Source organism: Fundulus heteroclitus, unplaced genomic scaffold, assembly GCF_011125445.2.
Source record: "Fundulus heteroclitus isolate FHET01 unplaced genomic scaffold, MU-UCD_Fhet_4.1 scaffold_395, whole genome shotgun sequence".
Taxonomy (NCBI): Eukaryota; Metazoa; Chordata; class Actinopteri; order Cyprinodontiformes; family Fundulidae; genus Fundulus; species Fundulus heteroclitus.
In genome coordinates, this window is record NW_023396809.1 from 76,661 (window position 1) to 101,507 (window position 24,847).

Below are 24,847 nucleotides of genomic sequence, written 5' to 3' on the forward strand. Positions count from 1 at the left end.
TTACCAACAAAACTCAGTCAGGTTCTCCCTGAATCTTTCTGAAAGACTAACCTTTCCAATATGGCTGCAGGGTATGTTATAGTCCATACTCTGTAAATACAGATCATTTGAGGTCATCTAATAATTCACACTGACATGATCATGGTAAAATATATATATATATATATATATATATATATATATATATATATATATATATATATATATATATATAATTTCCTTCTCGCCTTTAGTGGATGTACTTTCATTTTATTACTACAATAAACTGGACTGGAGTCACACCACCGATGCTCTTTATGGAGAGGGACAGCACAAACTCTGCCTGCTGAGGAGACTGAAGTCTTTTCTTGGGCTTGGAGCCAAATAATTAATTAGACGTAAACATACACCTAAGACCTGAGTTGGACTTGCCTCTTAAATACTCCACCATCATCTAACATCATCTCCTTTTTTATTGCAATAATCAGCCACTGTAGTTGACGAACGCTTTGTCCTTAACGTGGAACCCAGGTTAGCAGAGTTTACTGAAAATCAAGTTCAGACTATCTGCTATTATTCCCACCAAAACGTGGTTTTCCATTTATTAACAACTACTACTACTACCCCAAAAAGCAGATATTTCTGACCCAAGCTTGCGTTTTCATTGCTGCTGATTGAAACTGTTATCTACATTGCTGTTGTGCTGCTGGCTTTAACAAAACAAACATAACAAAAAATCCAACAGGGATATTTTCAGAGCGTAAAGCTGGACCTGCCTTCCAGTAAGCCTGGGAGGGGAAAAAAGCTATTTTGTCTCTTTAATATACAGAACACAAAGCTTATGATTTTGCAATTTTCCATCTGAAGCTTTAAATGCTGAGTTTATATAAAAAAAATAGATTTCAAATAAATATACTTTGCAAAGAAAAACCATCTGCATTGTCCAGGATGGCAAGCAAGTGCACAGCCTGCTCTGCACAATATAAGGTAAAGGCACTTTTTAAAATAAATTAACCTACTGAGTGGAAATCAACAATGTCATTGTGTGCAACTTTTCATCCTGATATGATTTATTCTGGTATAGTTATTGTGGTCTATGCTAATATTGGTATATTTCTGTAAGCCACATGTAATCATTTTAGAATGAAGCTTTTTATTTTCAGTGAGGTTTTTGCTATCTTCAAATGCATCAGTTAATGGGAGGCATAATCCTGTTGTCGTTTACTGTCTGCAGCATCATTTATTGATCAGAAACCTCCAGTCTAAATTTTGTTTATATAGTTTCAGTGAATGTCCCGTCGGGTTAGGGGCTGCAGTTCCCTTTTAGTTAAAACGATAAACTGTAAAATATATTTCTCTAGATCTTTGATCACTTCTGCACCTGCTGTGGCTGAGGAGAGGAAATCCATAGTAAAGAAAACAGTAGTTTAATGCTGTCTGTCGCTATAAAACATGCAGGTTTTACTGCCCCAGAACCAGTAATAGACTTCACCAGCTGTATCTTGGTATTAATGCTTGCACTTTGGACACGAGTACCTTCTCGTTTTTCTTCTTCTAATCTGTTTAACATGAAGCATTTAGACAATCACGCTCCTGTTCATCTTCTGTAATCATTAGTTTTCCACTTTGTGCATCCATGTTAGCATCCAGGTTGTAATTATGATTTAAATTTATCAGATGCTCGTGTTGCTTCGTTGAACATCAGAACCGCATTGTTTAAATTACACAGCTTGATCAGATAATTGTTTAACAGCATGGACAATAATTGGGCTAGGCTGCAGTGCAGAGCTGAGATCGACTCAGTGAAATCTTGACTTTTCAAACAAAAGAAACAGAATCAGCATCAAAAAGGGTCGAGACACAGCTCATCAGCAACATCCCCGGGGCCCCCGCTCAGGCATGTCAAGACGTGCCTCACGAAACAAAAGTGGAATAAAATCTGAAGAGATAAACAAAAACAACCCACGTATATGAGAAAGGAAAGAAATCAGGTGCTGATCTGCAGAAGGCTGCAGAATGACAGGTTAGAAGTTTCAGTGCAACTTTCTGTTTTGCTTGATGCTAACTTTGTCGATTAAAAGTGTTTCCTGGAATAAAAAGTATTGAGTAAAAAAAAAAGTGGAAGATTAGGACTGAGCTGAGATCTTGAAAATGTTTCATAATTAATTACAGGCCACATTTTTTTCATTATGATCATCATCATTATCATCATCATCATCATCATCATCAACATCATCATTATGACCACACATGGGCACATGGTTATGTCATAAAATGGGGGAATACATTTGGAGTCACTCCAACTTAAAAGGTGTAGGAGGGTAGTACTAAAATTTAACAATTAGTCCTCATGTTTAATTTCTGTTCGCTAGTTAAATGCAAGTATAATGAGAATTTAAAAATTGGGGAACAAACATACATTCACTCCAGTTTAGGACTCTTTGTTTCCAAATATTGCAAGAGGCCATGATTCACTTTCACCATAAGGCCAGTTTTAAAATCTTCTGTCATCACTTGTCTAGATGTCTGGTGCCTGAAAAAACTACACTGACTCACTAAATTGCTCCTATTTCTTTAATTTGTAGTTTATAACCCACTTTAAAATATGTGGACTATTTAGAATTGACATCAAATAATAAGTTTAATGTAATCCATTGATTCAGAGTATTGAGAATACTTGCTAAACCCCCTATAGTGTACTATAAAGTTTAAATGGGATCAGTTTGTCTTCTATAAAATGTACACTCATTTTAATAAGTACACCTGTTAAATTGCTCCACAAATATCTCTCCTTCACATGGCAGCCGACCGCACAACATGGATTTCGGTGTCACAAGATCTACTCTGATTATTTCAAATCCTGATGATCTACTAGGAATTCTGTGCACAAGCATCTCTCTGGCTTACGTAGAAAGGTCTGAAAAAGAGAAAATATCCAGTAAGTGTGTTGTGGATCAGAAGAGAAAGAACAGACTCGTTCAATATGATGCAAATGCTGCAGTGGCTCCAAAAACCTCTCATCACAACCAAGATATGCAATACACCATCTGTGGAAGAACAGCTCAATGAGCCTTGAAATAGATGGACAGTAGCGGAAGACCACACAGGTTGTCATCCTGTTAACTAAGAATAGGACACAGAGGCAACAAATCATACAGGCTCACTGAAATTGGCTAATGCCAGATTGCCTGATCTCATGACTCTCAATTTCAGCTGCGACATTCAGATACTTGAGGGTATAATTTGGTGAAAAAACTTAAAAAAAACGTGGATCCATCTTGCCCTTTATGAGTGGTTCAGGCCAGTGGTGGTGGTGGTATAATAGATTGGGTGATATTTTCCTGGTACACTTTAGACCCCTTAGTAGCCACTAAGCCTTGTTTAAATGCCACAGCCTACATGAGTATTGTCGTTGACTAAAACATTTCAAAATGGTTTCTAGAATGCTGCAGTGAGTTCACTATGCTTTTATGGCCTCCACAGTCACTAGATGTAAATCCAGAAGAGCGTCTTTGGGATGTGATGGAATAAAGGATTTGCATCATCAATGAGCAGCTGACAAATCTGTCAACAAGGACCTAAATGTCTGAAGGATTTCCAACTCACTGTTCAATATATTCCATAAAAATACAAAGCAATTCTGAGATTAAAAGATGGTAAAAACAAGCACTAGCGAAGTGTACCTAATAAAGGGCCCAGTGATTGTATAAATTAGTAAGTAAACGGCTACTTTTGAGTGAAAATGTCACTGATTTATTTCCATTTGTATTTATATAATGTGAAGAGGGACAGTGAGGAAAAATGGGGTTCTTGTATGGATTTCCTTAAAAATTCGAAGGATACTTGCAACTGTTTCGCGGCACATCTGTCACTCTTTACTCTTCCTCTGCCTTTAATGAACACCTCATTAGTTGAAAACCTCATTAGTGGTCTAACGACATGGAGCAAATGATCCAGGGAAGAGGCAAGGGCTTTGTTGCATCTTAGTTACCGAAGGTAGGGTGTTCCTTCACCACAGTGGATTGTAAACATCTTCCAAAATAAATCCTCATCTAAAAAGTTGTTTTTTTTAAACAAAGTCTTGCCTGGACAGCATTTTTTAAAACGCTATCCCATTCTTATATATGTGAAGACCAAGCTTAATTTACTTTTGTGTGGGCATCTGACTGCCAGAGTAGCTTAATATTACAGTATATTTCTCCCTGCTTTCCAGATCTGTGATAAGGAATGGCACTACTATGTGATCAACGTGGAGTTTCCTGCAGTGACGCTCTACGTAGACGGTGTGACCTATGAGCCATACCTGGTGACGGATGATTGGCCGATCCATTCTTCAAAGATTGATACACAGCTGACTGTGGGTGCCTGCTGGCAAGGTCAGTGTGTCTGTATGTATGCATGTATGTTTGCTTATGTAATGGGAAGCTTTACGCATTAAAGAAAGTGAAATCAGATGGAGAACAACTGCTACATCATGTTTTTAGGGCTGACGTGTTCTCTGCTGTTTTATATGCAACAGCATATAATTAATAGGCTCTGGTTGGGGGGGGGGGGGGGGTCATCCTGCAGAATATCAGAACATTTATGAGAACCATTTCCATGCTAAGGATACATTTTCATTTCTTCATTTATTACTCCATTTGTTATTTAGCTATGGCTGCTTATTGGCACTTAAAGCAGTCAAACTGGAACATAAAACAACAACAGTAAAAAAGAAAAAGCTAACTAAGCTATTTTACAGAAGCAACACAGTCTTTAGTCTAGATTGAGCTGTTAAATTGAACCATTGCTATTTTTTTTATGTTTTAAAAGAGCAAAACTTTCTTGTAATCAGTTTTTTTTCTTATTCAGGCTTCAGTTTTTTTGGGGAGAACTTTTTTTTCTCTCTCCCCAGTACTTGGCAATGACTCCTTTCATTGCGAGTTTAAAAAAACAAGACCACAGAAAACCAATGGAGAGGACCCTCAAAAAATATTTACAGGAAGTAAACAATTTTTTAATATTTTCTATTAAGAAAACACAAAAATTAGAATGGGACCTCCCTCTTAGGTGATCTCTTAGGACCTGACATTATATTTTAGTCTGAAACCCCATAGTAATAAAGGACCTAAAGACACTTTTAAAATAATTAGCTGCTTTGATAACACATTTCTTAAAGTTCGTGAAAACATTCTTCAGAGAAATTAACAAATAATAGTTTAGGTTCATGGATAGGAAATGGTTTGTTTACAGTTAGGGAATGGAAGTAGGAAGGGAAAAATTGTAATTTATATGTGCAAAAAAAGGAGCTATTGGAAAAAGTACAAGAAAGCTTCAACAAAGGATCGGTGAACATAAAAGCAGCCCACCCACATTACGGAGACTCCCCTGCTGCGCTACGTTTTACTGATGCTCTATGATATTTTTTTATTACGGCTTTGTGGCGCTGATCCGTTGATGTCCGGGTGTAAACGGTCAGCTATTCAGAATCAATGCCCATTTTAGATATGAATACGGAAATTTGTTAACCTGATGAAGGTCTAGCTCTGAAATCAGTGCGGTTGCACAGCATGGAATCAAAAGCAAAAAAAAGAAAAAAGGTTTTGTCACTTCAGTTAATGTGAGTTCTATTTCTTGGACCTAAGTTCACTCTAAAACCGGCGACAAACACACCATATGGAAAGCAGAAACAGCTGTAGAGTCTGAGATGCTGGAAATCATATTTGAATCCCAAACAGAAAGAGAGGGAGAGACGGCAGGAGAGCCTCTGTTAGAATGCATTAGGGGATTAAGATTTTACACCCCAAGGCTACGAATGTTTCCTCTTTGAAGCAGGGTGAATATCAGCAGCAGATTCTGCATGTCATTTCCACAAACGGGAAATGAAAGTAAGTAGTGATTGGAGTGGGATGAATGCTGCCATGTTTATTACTTGAATTATTACCAAAAAAAAAAAAATGTGTTTCATAGGGCAGAACGGTTCAGGAGAGATCTGTTCTGCAGCTTGTCTAAATCACACTCATAAGACTCACGAGCATCCTCCAACGCGTCAGACCTAATGGCATTTCGGTCGGTGTTTAAATGTCTTTCATTCTGCGTCTGATTGCAATTTTCTCTGTCGTCATCATTTTTGCTTCGTTGCCTCATCCAGCCCTCTCGAGTTGCCTCTTTCTATGAATCTTTGATTGTGAGAGAAAGCCCTGAAGGAAGGATTAGCAGGAGTGAATAGAGGGACAAGTTTTCCAGCTATTACATCCAAATGACGCAGCTTTAAGCTTCACTAAGCCGCAACTGATAACTTTGCAGGCCATTAGCAAGCAAGATTGCCTTTCAGAGTCTCTCGTTCCTCCATCCTCTTTTCCTCACAATCACCAACGTGATGATGAGACATGTGGAGTAAAAACACACATTCAGGCTGTAGTCGTGCTGCCCTCCGAGACTATGAGGAGGTTGTCTGTTGTTGCACAAGGTTACTAAGAAAAAAGTTAGAATCCTGCTGTTGCAAGCACTTTTCTATTGCAGTAAGCCAGTCGGCTTTTTATGGAGTTTGAATAGCAAATGTTTGTTTATCATGCGACATAAGGATGTCGGTTGTTCACGTTCGTGGTATTTAGATAATCACGTAAAGAGGACAAGGTGAATGCTGGGCAGCAAAAGAGTGGACTGATTATGTGCAGGAAATGAAAAGCATCTATTAAAAAAAGCACAATGTGGTGCTCTTTTACACGATACAGCACCCAATTACACAGAAGAGACACAGTTTACTCATAAAAGGTCAATTTGCAGCAACAATGGTGCTCTTTAAAGAAAAAGTAAAAAAATTCCAGTAAAATACATTTGAATCACTTACTGCACTAGCCAACCAATTCTCTATTCAAAGGCGAAGAAAAAAAGATCACCAACCAGGGATGTCCAAACTTTTCCTCACACGGTCCAAATTTGTCAAGTCAAAGTACTTGATATGATTAAAAAACATTACCCACAAAAAATGATTCTCGAGTTGCTCCATGAAAAATAGCATGCAATATTTTGCTTGCAGCAAGTCAGTCTTATCTCCTTTCGCAATAGGATATGTAAATCCTTGTAGATCCTGAACTTAAAAAAGGTTTTGCACATTTGCCTTATTGCGGTAATAGATGGGCATTCAGTTTGAAAATTATTTTTGGACTCATTCAAAAAAAGAAAAAAAAAATGATTGTCTATTCTCAGCAATAAGAACCGATTTTGGGTTGGTCTTTCTATGAAAATGCTTATTGTATTTAGCTAACTTTAATAAATGCATAAAAGCAGATTTTGGTGCACCAAACTCTCCATTTGAGCAAAAGCCATTGGATAGATGTGATCCTATTTACTATGAAATTAAAGAGAACATAAAAAGTGTAGTTATTAAAGGATGCGTTTTTTGTGTCGTACCTAATATGTTCCTTTGTTTTTCAATATTTTAACTCGTCTGCAATGATTTTTGCCCTAATTCAAAATAAAAAGTCTCCATCTGCACCACCCACTTAGGCTGGTGGGCCAAACAATTCTTGAAATGCAGTTTGGGGCCGTGCAAAATCAGTCCAGGGGCTGCAAATCACCCCTGAGCCACACTTTGGATAAGCCTTGCTTAAACTGTTAGGGAAAACCCAGATTCTTTTAAGATCAAGAAAATAATGTGGTAAGCCTGCAATACAGATTTAAATACTTTGGTTTTTAAACATTGGCCTTGCAAATATGTGGCTGCACAACTCGCTTGAGGTATCGAGATTTGACTTCAGTCATGGACACCCATGCTGATTTTCAAGCTAATTTCTGCAGTCAGCAGAATGGCTTTTCATGGAGTTTGAATAGCAAACATGTTTATCATGTGTTGCCAAAGCATGTTGGGTGTTCACATTCGTAGTGTTAAGATAATTAAGTAAAGAAGAAGAAAAGAGTGGACTGGTAATGTGCAGGAAATGAAAACCGTTTATTACATTAAAAAAAGCACAATGTGGTGTTCTTTTACATGATGCAGCAGCCAGTTACACTGAAGGGAGCAATCAGTGCGGTGCTGCAATCATCAACACAATTTCAGTTTGTTCATAAAAGGATCATTTGCTGCAACATTGGTTCTCTTTAAAGAAAATGTAAGCAAATTCCAGTAAAAGCCAATCAAATCAGTCACCATAATGCAATATTATAACTATGCAATATCATTAGCTCTACTTCCTGATTTATTTACTTTTTTCAAGGAAGAGTGGAAATTTTAATGCCTCATTGGTGCAGACCAATTTAAATATAGAATATCAGATAATTATTTATTCTGGTAGGAAATGTAAAGCAACAAACTTTTCGGATTCAGATTTGTTGTCACTCTTGTCAGTCAGACGCATTTAACATTATTTGCCAATAGGGAGTCGAAGCCTTATACATGCTTTAAAACGCAGTAGCATCAGAGTCAGAAAAATACAAAAAAAAACTGTATTTCAAGAATAGAATGTCACACTCCTGTTGATGAGCAGCTTGTTGAAGTGTTGAGCTAATGTTAGCCTGTTGCCTCTCTGCTTTGATTTGAGCAATCCCAGGTAACTGTGTGCAGACAAAACTGCAGAAAATGCCTTATAAACTCAACTCGTTGCTTTAGACGTTGTAAAATTTAACAACTAGTGTTTCAGCTTCTCTCTGCCTAGCTCTCCCCACTTGGGTGACTATGTGAGTAAAGATGTGTTCACACCGAGCGTGAACAAGATGTTTGCAGCGAGGGATTTCATGCTATTTCTATGTAAAGGCAAGTTCAGGTGCGAATTAACTGTTGACGATGTGAACGAGGTGCTTTAAGTGATGAGAACGGCACAAATTTGGTGAATAGAACAAAGCAAAACTCAACAGAGCAAAGCAAAATGTCACTCCAGTTCAACAATCTGAACTTTTCTTTCAATTTTTGTTGTGTTAAGGATGCTCCTCTTCCATTTATTTAAGCACAAAAATGTTACATAGACAGTACAATTAGGCTGTATTTCTATTGAACAATGATGGATTTACTGACCCAGGACTCCTGTCATGGCTTGAAGGGAGATCCGTGTCCCAGAGGGATCCGTCTCCCAATGTGGAGCAGCAGCTCCTGATACTGGGCCCTTGAAAGACAGAAGCATACATAAAACATAATTCAGCGCTGGCCACATGATACAGACAGAACACTGCTCTAGCCAGTACATTCTGTTTGTACAGACATTATACATTGATCTAAACCACACTAATCAAGTTTAAGAAATTGGACATTCTTTGTCACTCCTTACACAGTTCATGCATATGTAAATGAGCTGGTTTGCAAATCTGTAAAACGCATGAAAGTATCCTCCAATGCTTTGCTACATACAATAAATGCAAAATATCTTATAATTTAGGGATTTGCTCTCAGATACAGATGATTTAGAGAATAACTGTTGGTACTTTTAAGTTTCTATATGTAAATGTTGCTACATAATATTCATAAAAAGTCATCTTGAGCTTCTGTCCTATTTTTTAGAAACGCTGTTCTTTACTTTAAGTTCCTGAGTCTTTAAAAGAATGAGTGCACGTCTAGACAGGAAATCTGTCTAGACCACCCAGTTATTGACACAAGAACACTTATTCCTGATGAAACCTTTTTAGCGGCGTGTTTGCAAAATGAAGAGAGATCATTTTAACGGAAAATGTTTCTGCATAGATGGAGAGAAAGGGAGATGATGGGCAAGAATATTAGGGGATTTCTCTCTCTGCCCCAGCCTTCAACCATTCATCTTCTCTAATGCACAGTACTCACCATGTTTCATCTGAGTGCACAAACAAGAGAAACGCAATAATAAGAATCCACTCCAGATAACTTTGAAGCAGCTTGTTTATGTAGAAAAGCAAAGTAGGGACTATCTATCTACTTATTAATACTCAACAACAATATTTGCAGTTTAAATTAACTTTGTACTTCTGGTTGTGGTACATATTCATAGTTTTCCTAGGGTACCACAAGAGCAGAAATTGTTTTAAAGAAACAATTGAAGTTTTTTTTTTTTTTTACAAAAAGGATTTTAACTAGGTTGCTCGTGTATTTGTAGTGTGCTTGAGTTTTATGTTGCTTTTATTGTGAAGCACTTTGTGATGTTAATGTCTGAAAAGGGTAATATACAAATATATATATATTACTTAATTTACTCACTTAGAACCTCACAATCACAGGATAATAGTGCCTTGTAAAAGTCGTTGTGTCCCTCGTCTCATCCAGGACTCCATCACAAGAGAGATTTTTAATCTCAGTGGGAACATTACAGGTTAATTTAAACTAAAATTTATTGTATTTGTTGGTTTAAGAGTAAAAGAGCCTAAATCCAAATGCACAGCTCACCCTTAAGACCTAAGATACTGTTAAATAACTAGTAACATCTTCAACATGACAATCCCCCCCCAAAAAAGAAAAAGAAACTTGAATAAAACATCAAAGATTGAGTTCATCACTGTAGCCATTACCTGTTTCAGATGGCAACAAGTTAAATACCCTCAGCTGACGCAGTGTGTTCCTCCACACTCTTTACATACTCATAAAGGAGAAAAACATCTGATAGTAGAGCAGATTGTCCCTTGTATCACAAAGCTCATATTATTTGCCTACATCAAGAAAAACAAAACAATCTAAAGAGGATATTCAAACTACAAAAAAGGGTAAAACTTGCCTAACAATGATGAAAATCATAGAAGAACTATATTTAAAAAAAAAAAGAAGAGCAAAAAAGTCAAAAGTTAAACTCAGTAATGAAGCTTGGAGCACCTTGACATGCACTAACACTATATGAATGCAATATGTTAGTTCTGTGTCCATGTACAAACAATAAACTGTAGACAAAGGTTTTTGGGAGTGGGGTATGCACCCTCTGCCCTGCGACAGACTGCCGACCTATCCAGGGTGTACCTTGCCTCTCGCCCATTGAAATGCTGGAGATAGGCACCAGCACCCATCGCGACACCATGAGAGATAAAGCGAGTAAGAAAATAAATGGATGGATGGATGGATGGATGGATGGTATGCACCCTCACCGAATATATGAAACTACTTCAGTTAGATACAATCAGGGTTTTTTTCCCCATTTTTTCCAGACACAAAGTGTTAAATTATTGCTTAGGGAGCACTTTCCATGACATTTAACACGCATTAGAGTCTCCAGACCTTTACTCTGTAGAACCTGGAGGACACTTTATGCCATTGTGCATCAGTACAAATCAAGATCTTTGGGAAAGACTGCAACCTGTGACATTGTTAAAACTATCCCACTGGCATAACTGATCCAACATTTACTGTCAGTTCTTGGGTGGTCTAACATAATCGTTGAGAGCTTTTTTTTTTCTTTCTTTCTTTTTTGGACCCTGTGGTTACAGTTGCTGCTTTCGAGGCTTAAAGTCAAAGGTGATTCTATATGTTGTAAATGTCTAGGGAGAGAAAAAAGGCTGGGAGGAGAAGCTGGTGTCTAACTTGCTGAGGGCAGTGTTTCAGTGATGGGATGAAACATACATGCTCCTATATAATTCTCTCTGACACAGCTGAGAGAGAAAGGATGCCTCCAGATAAATGCAGGTTAGCTGCTTCAAGAAAGCATCTGCAGTTCCTGCCTACAATTCCCCAGGCTGCTCGGTGCAGAGCAGGTGTTGCTCAGGGGGAAGCTCCAGCTTGGATTAAAAAGGAAGTGACCTTAAACCTGTCTAGCTGTGGTAAAGTTATGCTCAGACTGCCATGGAAGGGCAAAATAAAGAAGAGGATTTTTTTTAAATCCCAAACTGTCTGATTGCAGGGATAAGGTTCACTATACAGTCATTGTTACCATTTCATTCTTATTTGATTCAAATGTTTTAAGAATCAGGGCATAATAAAGCCTTCAGGTCCCGGTTGTGTCCCTAAAACTTGGTAAATACAATCTCAGGTCATCAACAGCGTATTATCACTACTTGTAATGTTTCATTTAGGGATGTATTGATTGATTGTTGCTCAAAATATGCATTTGTCGAGTCCCAATTCAATGCTTCCTTAAAACCAATGGTGTCTGTACGCGGTAAAATAACAAACTACATTTTTTTCAATATTAGATGGCTTACAGTGGTATAGTGCTTGTGTGCTAGCTTAACTTCTTCAACAATGCTGCAGCCACGGTTACCAAGCTTTGACCCAGTCAAAGACATTTTGTTCCAGTAACGTTTCTGGAAACCTTAATATATTCCTCTAGCATATTACTAACAACTTTAACAAAGATATGTCAGTATGTCAGCTTGTTATTCATATTTCTGAGATTTTTCCATCTAACTTGACACATACAGTTCCCTCACCTCTGATCAGCAGCACAATGTTGAAGTGCTGCGCTAAAGTAAGCATGTTTCATCTCTTTTTGAAAATCTCGGCTCGGAGCATATTTCCATGTGATTCTAGGAAACTGTGTGCAGATAAAACTCAGGAAAAGGTGATCTCCTGCTTCACAAAGTCAGCGTTTTGCTTTCACTGTTGTAGAATTTAATGACTGGTGTTTAAGCCCCTCACACCTCACTTGGGACACTGGGTGCGCCGTTTACTAGCAAAAACGTATTTCTAGAACAATTAAAATGATTTGGACAGCCTCTAATATGGATGATATAGCTATGCATGCGAAAATAGGCTGTGGTTTTTAAAAACTTGCTTCTCAGAACATAGATGCATGACTTCCTTTGGATGCAAAGGACAAAATTATACATACTTTACCAAGTTTTGATATTGGGAGCTGAGTATTTTCAGGGAGTCTATTATCAGTGATTTTTATTTATTTATTTATTATTGGTGGTCCAAGTGGACACCTGGGATCAGATCAGGACATTCCCAGCTTGACTACTTTATAAACCAATTTTTTCCAGTTCAGGGTTTGCAGAGAAGCTGGAGCATCTCCTGGCAGTCATTAGGGAAAAGTTGGAGTTCACACTGGACAGACCACCAATAAAATGCCCCTGTCTAGTTGACTGCCCACCGACTACTGTAGGCACCCTTTTAAAATCATACGTTTCCTGATCTTGGCCGTTCAAATTATCTCAAAGAAGTGTTAGGAAATACTGAAAAACTAGCTTAAAGGAGGAAGTTACAGCAGCTAAATGTGGTTTCTTAAAGCTCTTGAGTAATAGAGTGAATTTACCTTTTTCAAACTTTTGGTTGATGTACATAATGTTCTTTTATAACACTGTCATACATTAAGTGTTGTCTGGAGTTGTGTTGATGTAGATTTCAAAATTAATTGGGAGCTTTTTTTTCCGTTTTGTTTGAAAACTGTTTTTCCCTGTCATTGTTTTCTGTGCTCGACACCTTCTCTTTAAAAAGCAACGACATTGTTTTGTAGATTATTAAATAACTAAATTAAATCAGACAAGTGAAAATCTTCTTTGTATGAACAAAGTTATTTGAAAAGGGAAAGGTTATCATATTTTACTAAATAATTTTGAATGATCTATTCTAATGGATGAATAATTGTGTCGGGTATTTATTCACATAATTACTCTTTGACTACAGATCTTGTCATAACGGTTATTTTAGGATCTCAAACGTACACAACTCTGCCATGACATACTTATGTTTTTGTAAATATAGTCAGTCATATAAAATTATACACATTATCATAATTTAAGGAGAGAATTCAGCCTGCACTGTAATCTTTCACATTCAACATTTTAAAAATGTACAGTATTTTTGGCTTATCTGAAAGCTGAATTAACTGTTTTAGTTGCTTAAGCATGAATGTGATAAGAATATTTTCTCTTCTGTTACTAGAATTTTCATTTTATATTTTTCCCCACTTCTCATATTAGTTCCTCGTTACTGCCTCTAAATTTTTTCCACAACACTCCATGTTGTCTTTGTCTTCCATCAGGCGGTGAGGTGGCAACGCCGCGGTTCACTCAGTATTTCCATGGCAGCCTCTCGGGTCTGACGATTCGACCAGGCCGCATTGAAACCCAGAAGGTTATCTCCTGCTTGCAGGCCTGCAAAGAAGGCCTCGACATTAACTCCCTTGAAAGCCTTGCAAAGGATATAAAGGTGCGTGAAAATATGAAGACATGGTCACAATTCATGTGATACGTCATCCTCCGGTGTAGCAGTGGATATCTACCACCCCTGCAGCACTGTTCCAGCATGTCATCACCGAAGGCTCATGTTGAAACTAATCTGGGATCAAATTGAAAAGAAATGCAATCCAGTCTAAACACCTCTGTTTAAAGATCAAGCCCTTAAGTTACATAAACTCATCTGAGCTTGAATTTTCACGTGTTCTTTGTCTGTCCAGTTTCACTTTAACCCAGCCCAGTCAGTGTTGGTGGTGGAAGGAGAGGACGTGGACAGCATCAATACAGCCATGACCAAAGTCTCCTACATCAACTCTCGCCAGTTCCCCACACCGGGCCTCAGGCGGCTGCACATCTCCACGTCTGTACAGTGAGTCCTCAGATACTCATTAGATGTGCTTTTAACTGTGTGAGATGAACCCATTTGCCTTCCTAATGAGTGCATGGGTTTGGCTAGTTTCCACAACCCCATTGTCCTAAATAGCTTTTGTTTATTTAAATTAGGGTCTTGGACTGGAGGTTCCCGGGCAGCCTCTTTTGTCGCTCCAGGCTTTGTGTCTTCTCCTTTCATACATCATAATCAGCCTAATGTCTCCATCATAGTTTGGAGCGTTGCCTCAAACCGAGGGCAGGTTTTGCATTTTGGAGCTCGGAGTGAGCAGCTGTACCAAAGTGTTCAGACCAAGAGGTGATGCGATAAGTAGTAAAAGAGGAATAATGTTTTTGAACATTAAAATCATCTAAACCTATTCTAGTATGTAACCTAACGATCCGTTCGTTTTTATTGCTTATTATCGCGTTCATGCTCATAAAAGCAAACAGCCACTGAAATAAGGAGTGTTTTGCTTGTTGCCATGACACTAAACGTCGCTGCTGTAGCTGGCAAATAAAACTTTAAAGACTTTGTTCACAGCATCACAATGAGCTCTGTTATATTTAACTACTGCAGCAACAGTAACGGTAATAATTTCAGTGCGACAATAAAAAGACATTCAAGCACCTAGCATATTGGTATTGCTGCATTAATGCCATTTGGCCTCCTTCCACTGCGACTAGCTGGCTAAAGCAGATTACTGGGCTGGCCTCTCAGATCTGTTGGGGAAGTAGTACTCCTGATAATACACCATACCTTTCTTGGGAGAGGCTGGGGATGCTTGAATTCTCAATTATATCAGTTAAACCCCATCTGCACAGTTTTCTGCCTTAACTGTGGTACATTTGAAATCATGTTGTTCAGCTTACAGATGGCAGTGGAGACAGAACGCATGTTTTGAATGCAGAAACATTTTCCAGCAGCCAGGGTGGTTTTCTAGGGGCCATTCCTACCCGCTCTCTAAAGCCACTGCATCTGCCAGTATAGAAAGAGACTGGTTTGGTAGAAACGCACCCCAGAAATCAGCCCGGGTAATGGACAGTGACTTTTGATACTACCCTGAACCTTTGGGATGGCGCTTAGAAGAAGGGTGCGATTGGTTGAATTCTCTCAGCACCACTACCAGCCATCTGTGTTTTAACTTAACTGCAGTTCAGGGTAATTTCTCTGCTAACTTTAAATGTAATACATGTAAAATCACTAGCTTCTGTTTTCAGCCGTCCATAAAGGCAGAAGACGTGTTTCCAGGAAACATTAACATTGAAATGGTTACACCGTGTATGTTTCAAAACAAATAGAAACTACAACAACCCTCTAGGAATCCATATCTAATTCAACTCTGAAACTATAGATTCACACTGCAGCTGGCAGCTAACTGCTCCTTTGGGACATGTTTAGGTAATTTACAAGTCCCAAAACAGACATATTATACATATTATATATATATATATATATATATATATATATATATATATATATATATATATATATATATATATATATATATACAGAGAGAGAGAGGTAGATAGATGTACATGCACATATACTTAGTATCAGCTTTGAAAAAAACTAAGAAGTTATGACTTTACAAATCCAGGTTATGTGAACTCCATTCATCTTTCTTCTGACACAAATGCAGAGAACATTGAAGTCTGTGTCTGTGAATCACACTTGAATCTTCTTACAGTTACTTCTTTGCACAGAGTTCGGAAGGACTTGACATGAGTTATAGTGTGAAGAATAGTTTTATTGCTGAAAAGCACATGTTTTTATTCTCCCGAGGGTGAACTTTTTTTTCCCCTCTCTCCAACACAATGATATCAACATGCCTGCAAGCAGTGCTGGGGTGGATCAAATCTTTTACCGTCATAAAATATGATTTCCATTAACAGTAACAGTAGTCAAAACAGACAAAATATAGCCCAGAGGATACTAGGAGTTCAGGGTGATGAAGTTATGGTTGCAAAGCTTCAGAATAGCATCATCAGAATCAGCTTTATTTAGCCATGACTGTGTGCAGAATCAAGGAATTTAGCTTCAGTATTTTTATATGTAAAGAAAAAAGGGAGGTTGTGCAAATATGCTTATGTTGTTTCACAGCTGTGTAACTTACACTTCAGGCTGCAAGATGTTTATTTTGTTCATCACAGAGACAGCATGAGGAAAGAAACTGTCTCTGTGGCGGCTGGTTTTTGCAAATAGCGACCGGTGGCGCTGCCCGTGGGGTAAAAGTCTAGAGAGTCTGTAAGCAGGATGTGTGGGGTCTGCAGGGATGTTAGCTGCCCTTAGCTGACCCTGGACCTGTGCAAAACCTGAACAGAGGGAAGGTCAGCCCAGATGATTCTCTCTGCAGGCCAAACAGTTCACTGTAGTTTGAACCTGCCCTGTTTCGTGGACGAGCCAAACAGCACAGACAGAATGATGGCAGTATGGAAGATGACCAGCAGCTCTTGTAGAAGGTTGTTCTTCTGCCACAAGAAATAGAATTTCAGCTTCTTCCGATCGCTGTCTTTATGTGAGGACCGTCTCAGATTTTGAGAAAGGGTGGTTCCTGGGAACCAGAAGTGATTTACAGCAGACACAGTGCTGTTGAGGATTGATAAGGGAGGCAGAGTGTGGGGTGTTTCCCCTACCATAGTCACAATCTTCCAAGTGGTCCTGACCGCATCAGTGGACCATGCAATCGACTTTCTGTCTGTATGTAGACTAATCACTGGCTTGGATCACACCAACAACATTGGTGTCATCTAAACTTCAAGAGTTTCACGGACGAGTCCTCTGGCATGCAGTCATTTGTGTACAGGGAGCAGAGACGTGGAGAGAAAGCTAGCGCTGACGGTTGTTGAGGGGGAGGAGATGCTCCTCAGCCTCACCCTCGGCTGCTGGTCAGTCAGGAAGCTGGTGATCCACTGACAGACGGAGGCCGGCACTGTAACTTTCTGGTGGAGGATGTCTGGGTTTGTGGTGCTGAAGGCTGAAGGTTGAGCTAAAGTCTACAAAACAGGATCCTGACATCCCTGGGTGGTCGAGGCGGTGCAGGATGAAGTGCGGTCCCAAGGTGACGGCATCATTTGCAGACCTGTTCACCTAATAAGTAAACTGCAGGGGGTCCAGCAGAGAGGCTGTGATTTCCCTTAGATGCTTCAACACCAGTCGCTCGATGGATTTCATGACCACAGACATCAGGGCGACAGGCCTGTGGTCATTTAACCCCATGGTGTTGTGTTTCTTGGGGACCAAGAAGACGGTGGAGCGTTTGAAGCAGGAGGGAACTTCACACGGCTCCAGAGGCCTACAGTATTGAAGATCTGGGTGACGATGGTGCCAGTCCAGCACAGGCTCTCAGGAAATACCATCAGGTCCTGGAACTTTTACTGGTTTTCTATACAGAGGAAATACAAAAAAAAACATAAAGTACGAGTGAGCATAGGACCGAGGCGACCATCCGTGGCAACACTTGAGAAAGTGTACAATATTGAAGTGCTGCTATTTGGTTCATGACTTTAATTTTGCGTCATTAATGCAATATATTTGAATGTAAACTTAAATTTGTATTTGTGTTCTCTATACTGTGCATTCACTAACAGCATATATTAGTTATTTCCTTTGCTTCATTTCATTAAATTGTTTCTGAGTGAATTCTGCTTCCTGGTTCAGTTCCACTTCAGGGGCCCATTTCATGCATCATAAAGTTGTGGATAGATGTTCCTCCACTGTTGTGTAACAGGGGGAAAGTTGTTGCTTTAAAAACTATGATACTTGTTCTTTTTCTCTAAAATTAAGACTCACACACAGCACCAGGACACAACTGGTGTTCAGTCTGGGATATTCGCCTGCAGAGGACGTGCTGGTGGTGAAATAATGAATACGTAATAAAGTGTGAAGGAGGTATGAGAGTATGGCAGATGTGTTAGGTTTGACTTTGTCTTCAGGCCATTGAACACTCGGTGAGATGGCCAAAAATGGACCATTAGTGTAAAAACAATTAAACCGTCAAAGAAAAGCAGATGTACATCCAGCAAATAAAACCTGATGGTGTTTGTACAGACTCTAAACTCTCCTTGTCCTTGCTCTTGTTTTATTTGTTGTTCTCCATCTGTTTGTGTTCTTTTAAATGTGGCGTCTAACCCTCTGAATGGATTTTCACTCTAGCAGATCCTCATGATGATGAGGTCAATCTCTCAGCCTGCCTCTTTTCCAATATCCACGAACTGACAAATTTTCTAGATATCTTTCAACACGTTGGTTAAGATGAGTTATTTATTTCCCCAACATTATAAAACAGCAAGACTACTTTGATGCTAGGCGCAGACATAATAGTTGTCTCACTTGGTTTAGTTTTTGTACGCATAATGACATTCTTTGTTAGCCAAAAACATCATTAATCCAACAGATTCATGGATTATTCCCAGAGGTTTAATCATTTCCATTGGACTGAGTTAAATATGCACTACACAGCTTTCTCAATTTCAAAAAGCAAAATTTTATACCATGTTCTTTAAACTAACTACTTAGTGGATTTATCTTGTAATTTATATTTAGAGTCCTCTTTGATCCAGGTAGCGTCTGTGGGTCCGCTGTCTGAGCGTAACATGCGTTTCTGTTTCTTCCTCTCCCGCCTGTGCACCCATGCAGCCCGTTATTTAAGCTCTAAACACCGGCCGCGGTCAGATCACACACACGTTTGATAAAACGAGAGGCGCTTGTGGAACAACAGTCGAGGTTGTCTGGCTGTGCTACAATAACCCGCAGCTGCCGAGGTAAATGTGCAGTCTGCGGACACGTTGAGTCGACAGTCTGTGGTTAAGGAAAAATGTGGATGTTTTTTTTAAAAACTCCTGATAGTGCTGTTTTGTTTCCGAACGGTGTTACTTGTTTCATCGGTTTAATGACTTCAACTATGTAAGGAATCGTAGGCTTCGTGTACGTTGCTGGTGTAGCCTGAGGCTTTGACAAGTAACATCATTTTTTTTTTTAAGAAATATGTACTCCACAGAACATTGTGTAGTCTTTGGAAATCTATGTTTTGTTTCTGAAAGATTAGGTCTCGCTCTGTTGCACTTCCCTGCTGCATTCATTTCTATTTAATTTTACAGTGTTACCTCTGTTTAATCTCACTGGGCTTTCTTGGCATATACAGTTCATGGACTAGTTACACATGACACAACAAAGATGATTAATGTGGTGCTGCAGCGTGAAAAGCTCAGAAAGCAAACGGTATGAAGGAAAACCACAATTTTCTGAACATTTGGAAAGATATGAACAGTTTTCGCTCGTTTTCATTGCAGAAACGGTTGCATTATAAATCTCATCCTCATCTTTATAGGGGACTCTAACCCAAGTAATTTCAAATAGCATGCATAAAATGAATTAATGATGCATTTAAACCCTGTGCATTACTGAGCATCATTTAAACCCAGAGTATCAGCAATCACTTACTACTTATTTTCCTTTGATACTGTCATTTACTCATGGACTCAACGTGCAGAAAATAATCTATTGAAGGAATACAGAGCTTTCCAACTGTATCCATACCCCTTGAAATGCATTTTATCTTTTGTCTTTATACAACACAAATCTCAATGTATTTTATTAGGATTTTGGGAAGCACACATTTAAGTGAAAAGATATAGTTCCATGGGTTTCAAGGTTTTCTGAATGAACAGAAATCCCAAAAAGTCACCTCACTAATAAACAAAGAAAACCTGTGTGTAATTTAATCTCGCTATCAATCCATTGGTTTTATGAAGGCTTCAGAGAGGTTTGTCAGAGAGCATCGGTTAACAAAGGCATGATGAAGACCAAGGAGCAGAGCAGACAGGTCAGGGAGAGAGCTGGAGAGAAGTTTAAAGCAGGGCTAGGCTACAAAATAATATCTGATACTTTGGCTATCTCACAGAACACTGTTCAATCCATCATCTTAAAATGGAAAGCGTTTGGCACAATTGCAAACCTCCCAAGTAATGGACATCCTCTTAAACTGACTAGAGACGCAACCAAGAGGTTTGTGCTAATGGAGGAGATGCACATATCCAAAGCTCAGGTGGGAGACTGTGCACAGAACAGCTGTTAGTTGTCGAATCATTCTTAGCCAAACTATTTGAAGGAAAAGGGGGGAACTGTAATTAATAACCATAATCCAAGAGGACATACGGGAGAAGTTGAGTGTAAGCTGCCATAAAGAAAAGAAAATCGCCAACCAGTTTTACCGTTTTCTCACACATGAACAAACCTCACATAGAGTTTAACTAGAGAAAATGTGGTAAAGTAGCAAACCATTCACATACTATTTGGGATTGCCTGGTTATAACAGATTTTTAGCAATGTTAAAACAGAAGTTAAAAATACATTAAATGTAACTTTCTGTTTGGATCCACTGTTTTTGTTTTTTGGTTTTTCTGTTTTGAGCTGCACCATAATAACAATACAACCCAAATCAAATGTCCTGTACTTTTTCTGGGTACTTTTCCAGATATCAAAGAACAGTGCACTGGAGAGAGATTCAACTGCCATACATAAGTCAATTGACACAGAGAGTAAAATAGGTCTACATAAAGGACCAAATTCAAGCCTTCAACTGATACTGGACCTTTTCACCCAAAGATGAAAGGATGTTGCATTGTATCTGGGCTTTTGAACCTTTCAGAGTGTTCTTATAGTGGAAAGAGTCTCAGAGGTACTTGCAACCTGCTCCTGTGCTCAAGGTTATTTTTATGATGAAGGTTCTGTGTAAGAAAATTACTCTTTTTCCTCTGGATATAGGTGAAAAGTATGATAGAAAATGAGTCAAAAATACTGCAGAGCCAGAAGGAAATGTTTTTGTTAGAATGCCCCCAGTCAAAGTCCAGACCTAAATTCAATTGAGAGCCTGTGTCAAAACCTTTGAAATTATGTTTACAGCTTTTTGAACCTGGAGCCAAAGTTCTTTCTGAAAAGCCTTGATTCATGCATTATTTTATCCTTTTTACTTTTGCACTACTTGATGCTGGTCTTTCACATAAAACACAAATAAAATGCATCACTGTATTTTAATTAGACAATGAACAACTTTTAAAGGGTAACGGTCAAGACATGTGGGCTGTGTGACACCAGTGCTGCTGTAACGCCTCCTCTGTCCGTCGGTCAGGTGTTTTGGAGAGGACACATGTGTCTCCATCCCAGACATCAAGGCAGTGGTCATGGTGCTGCCACCAAGTGAACCCAGAATCACCATTTCAGGATCCAAGCAGCTCATCAGACCCGCCAGTGACCTCCGCAGCCCGCTGGGCGTGGCGCCCTTCAGGGATCTTCGGATCACCAGCACAGTGATGAAGGGCGACAGCTTTGGTGGATGTGAGTGGCCACAGGACCTCTTTTATTTAAACAGCTTGCTCATAACTCCCCGGTTCACTGACTTTACAAACTGGCTGCTGACTCTATCGTTCCAAACCTTTATTTTTAACTCTTATGTTCTATCATTTCATGGCTGTGTGTGAAGTCCGCCGGCCAGGGGTGATGGAGGTGATGCATAACCTGGACTACTGTGATGTGCTTGTGATCGGAGAGGAGCTGGAACCAGAGAGAGAGAGCCTAGAGATCCACCACAGTGCTTTATTGGGAAAACACCTTGATGCCACTAACTCCACCTCTGGGATATCAATATATGGTAGGATGAGACGATTCTACAGCACATACGTCTATAATCCTTAATACTCAGGTTGTATCTGACATAAATCTTGGCAGATCATGGAAAGAGTTATCCGGCTGAAAATCAGGAAATAGGTTCAAACTTTCTCTCACTACATTAAGAAAAAAAAGTGGAGTATTGATGTTTGCTATTATATGTTACAGGTGTGTTTCACGGCATTTTGGTGCTGTTGCATCTATTATTGTGGGGTTGTTTGAGGCCAAGCAACATCTTTGGCTTTCTAGGTTAAAAACAAAATATACTGTACATTGAATTACAACCTTGAGACTTGTAAGAGTGTAAAATGTCTCCCTTGTTGTTTAAAAACAAGCAACATAGATCTGTTGCTTCAGCTTCAGCATCTCAGTCACTGCAATCTGCATAAGACGTGGGCGTCAGGGACAGGAACATCCTTTTAACTGGCCTGAAGGCTTTGAATTGGATATGTTACAGCATAGGTTCTAGGATTGGTTTGACTCTGAGTCTTACTGTCCCCAGGTGTGGACTCCATGGCCCACTATGAACAGGTTCTGAGACAGCTACGCTACAGAAACTGGAAACCCGCCTCGCTGACGGAGAGACGGTTCCGACTTACCTGCTCTGAGCTTAATGGGCGTTATACCAGCAATGAGTTCAATCTGGAGGCAAGGTTTTTTTTTATGTAAAACAGTCCTCATCTTTTCTCTTTTATCGTTGCCTATCTTGTACGTTAGACTGTGTCATCGGTGCCTTTCCTTGGCCTCTGCTTTGAGAATAATGGCTCTTTGCTTCTGCTTCTTTAGATCAGTGTTCTTCACCACACGGCGCCCATGGAGCATGTCAACCACATGGCTGCCCAGTCCCAGTACATGAGACCCGTCCATCATCCTCTTATGATCCACAACCCTAACTCACACATGTCAGGTAAGCCACCAATAAAGAAGTGGTGTGGTGCATGTCTTCTCCAATGACACCACAAACCTTTATACTGGTACCTTGTTGATTAGATTGAACACAATGAATTCTCCTTTTTCCTCATGAAATTTATCCCCCATTTAAAAGAATAATTACTCATAGCTTTATCCCATCAGGTGCATAGGGTGAGAACTTGTTGTGAAGACTTGTTAAACCGGAGACATTTAGTTTGGAGTTTGAGTAGAGAGCAGCTACTCTGAGTAGTTCTACCTCATGCTGTCATACGCAGCGTTTTCGGTTTCAGAACAGGTAAATTAATCAGGTAACTAAACTCAGCATCCAATCAACCCTGAGTTAAGCACGAGCATGAAAGAAGCCCTCATCAATGAAAAGCAGATGACGCAATTCACCATGGCAACGGCAGGAAATAAGAAACCTGGAAGTCTCCTGTGAGTGGAATTAGAAATCTTTAATTCGGGCATGTGGAGAATATCAAGACGTAATTAACAAAAACAGACAATGTTGTTGCTGCAGAAAAAGTGAGTTATTGGCAGAGAATTGCTGAAAAAGTCAATGCATGAGAGACATGAGTGTTATTTGACTGAGAATTAAAGCTGTTTTTTTACACTACACCAAAAAAAGGGGGGGGGGGGGTATTGATTGCGTGTCTATAGGGGCAACCCGACAGGCATAAAAAGGACGTAGCAGCAAATCACGATGATTTGTTGCTACGAAAATACAGTCATACTGTATTTTCAATAAAGTATGAAAATACAGTTTAATCGGATATGGTTATTCTTATGTTTAACCTTAATCAAGTAAAACATTAATTGCTATAATCAACATCTGCAATGCATGATGGGATCCTTGTAAAAATGAGTTGACAGAGATTTTCTAGTAGGTGTATAATTTGTGCCAACCTCACTTTATATTAATCATATAGGCTATATTTATAATTTAAGGTGAAATATATGTGGTGGTATTTTAGTGAATAAATGTGCCGTAGCCCTAATAGTGTTGGGGGGGGGGGGGGGGTTGTTATGAATGGAAACGAAAATATATGAATGGAAAATCCAAGCTGGAAGTCTCAAAATGTGATACAGAATAAATGATTGCTTTCATTCTGTGTAGTTCTTTTATTAATCTTCTGGGTCTCTGACTATGGAGCTCCATTAAGCTCTACTGAGTGCAACAGTACCATTACTGACAGCACCACATATTATATAGTTGCCTCTGAAAGATTTTCTGCGTCACCTACGATATTAAAAAGCTGCTGTTGGCATGAAAACGAAGAGCAGCACAAAGAAATTATTCAGAACTGAGAGCACCACCTCATTACAGGAGCGATGTCCGGGCTGAGAATATTAAGATAAATCAATGACAGCGGCAGAAAAAGGTAACGCTTGAAAATGTATCAATCCCGAAATGATAAGACATTTAATCGTGGTCCGATCAGCCTCTCCCGACAGAGATTTCTGTGGAGTATTTGCGCTCCAGCATACAGTCAAGAGTCAAGAGTGTTTTTATTACCACATGTTACTGTGGTGAAATTTCTCTTTGGCCACCCCGGCTCACATTACACATAATGAAGGCAAACTGACAAACAAACAGACAATGAACAATGGTTACAGATTTTTTTTTCCTTTGCAGCGTTTAGGAGCAGGGGCGGTTCTAGACAGGGGCCAACAGGGGCCCATGCCCCTGTAGAAATGGCCCTGGCCCCTGTTATGGCCCCTGTACTAAAAGCATGATGTTAAAAAACTTCTCATGATTATTTGCAATGGCAAAGAAACCATAACTGATTGGTCACTTTGACCAATATTATTTTTTTACCTATACCGCTTTACTCTAAAAAGAATTTAAAACTTAAGATGTTTCACGTTTAGCTTTAGCCGTATTGA

At 39.2% G+C, this 24,847-nt stretch overlaps 1 protein-coding gene across 1 annotated transcript in view; it reads left to right on the plus strand.

Annotated features, from left to right (window-relative positions):
• clstn2 (calsyntenin 2) overlaps positions 1-24,847 on the plus strand; it is a gene marked incomplete at its 3' end in the record, with an annotated part of 96,213 nt that overhangs the window by 66,569 nt on the left and 4,797 nt on the right. Inside the window, 7 exon segments of the mRNA XM_036130931.1 lie at positions 4,193-4,355; positions 13,821-13,987; positions 14,235-14,383; positions 21,513-21,718; positions 21,864-22,031; positions 22,551-22,701; positions 22,840-22,955. Of these exon segments, the coding sequence (XP_035986824.1) occupies positions 4,193-4,355; positions 13,821-13,987; positions 14,235-14,383; positions 21,513-21,718; positions 21,864-22,031; positions 22,551-22,701; positions 22,840-22,955 (1,120 nt within the window).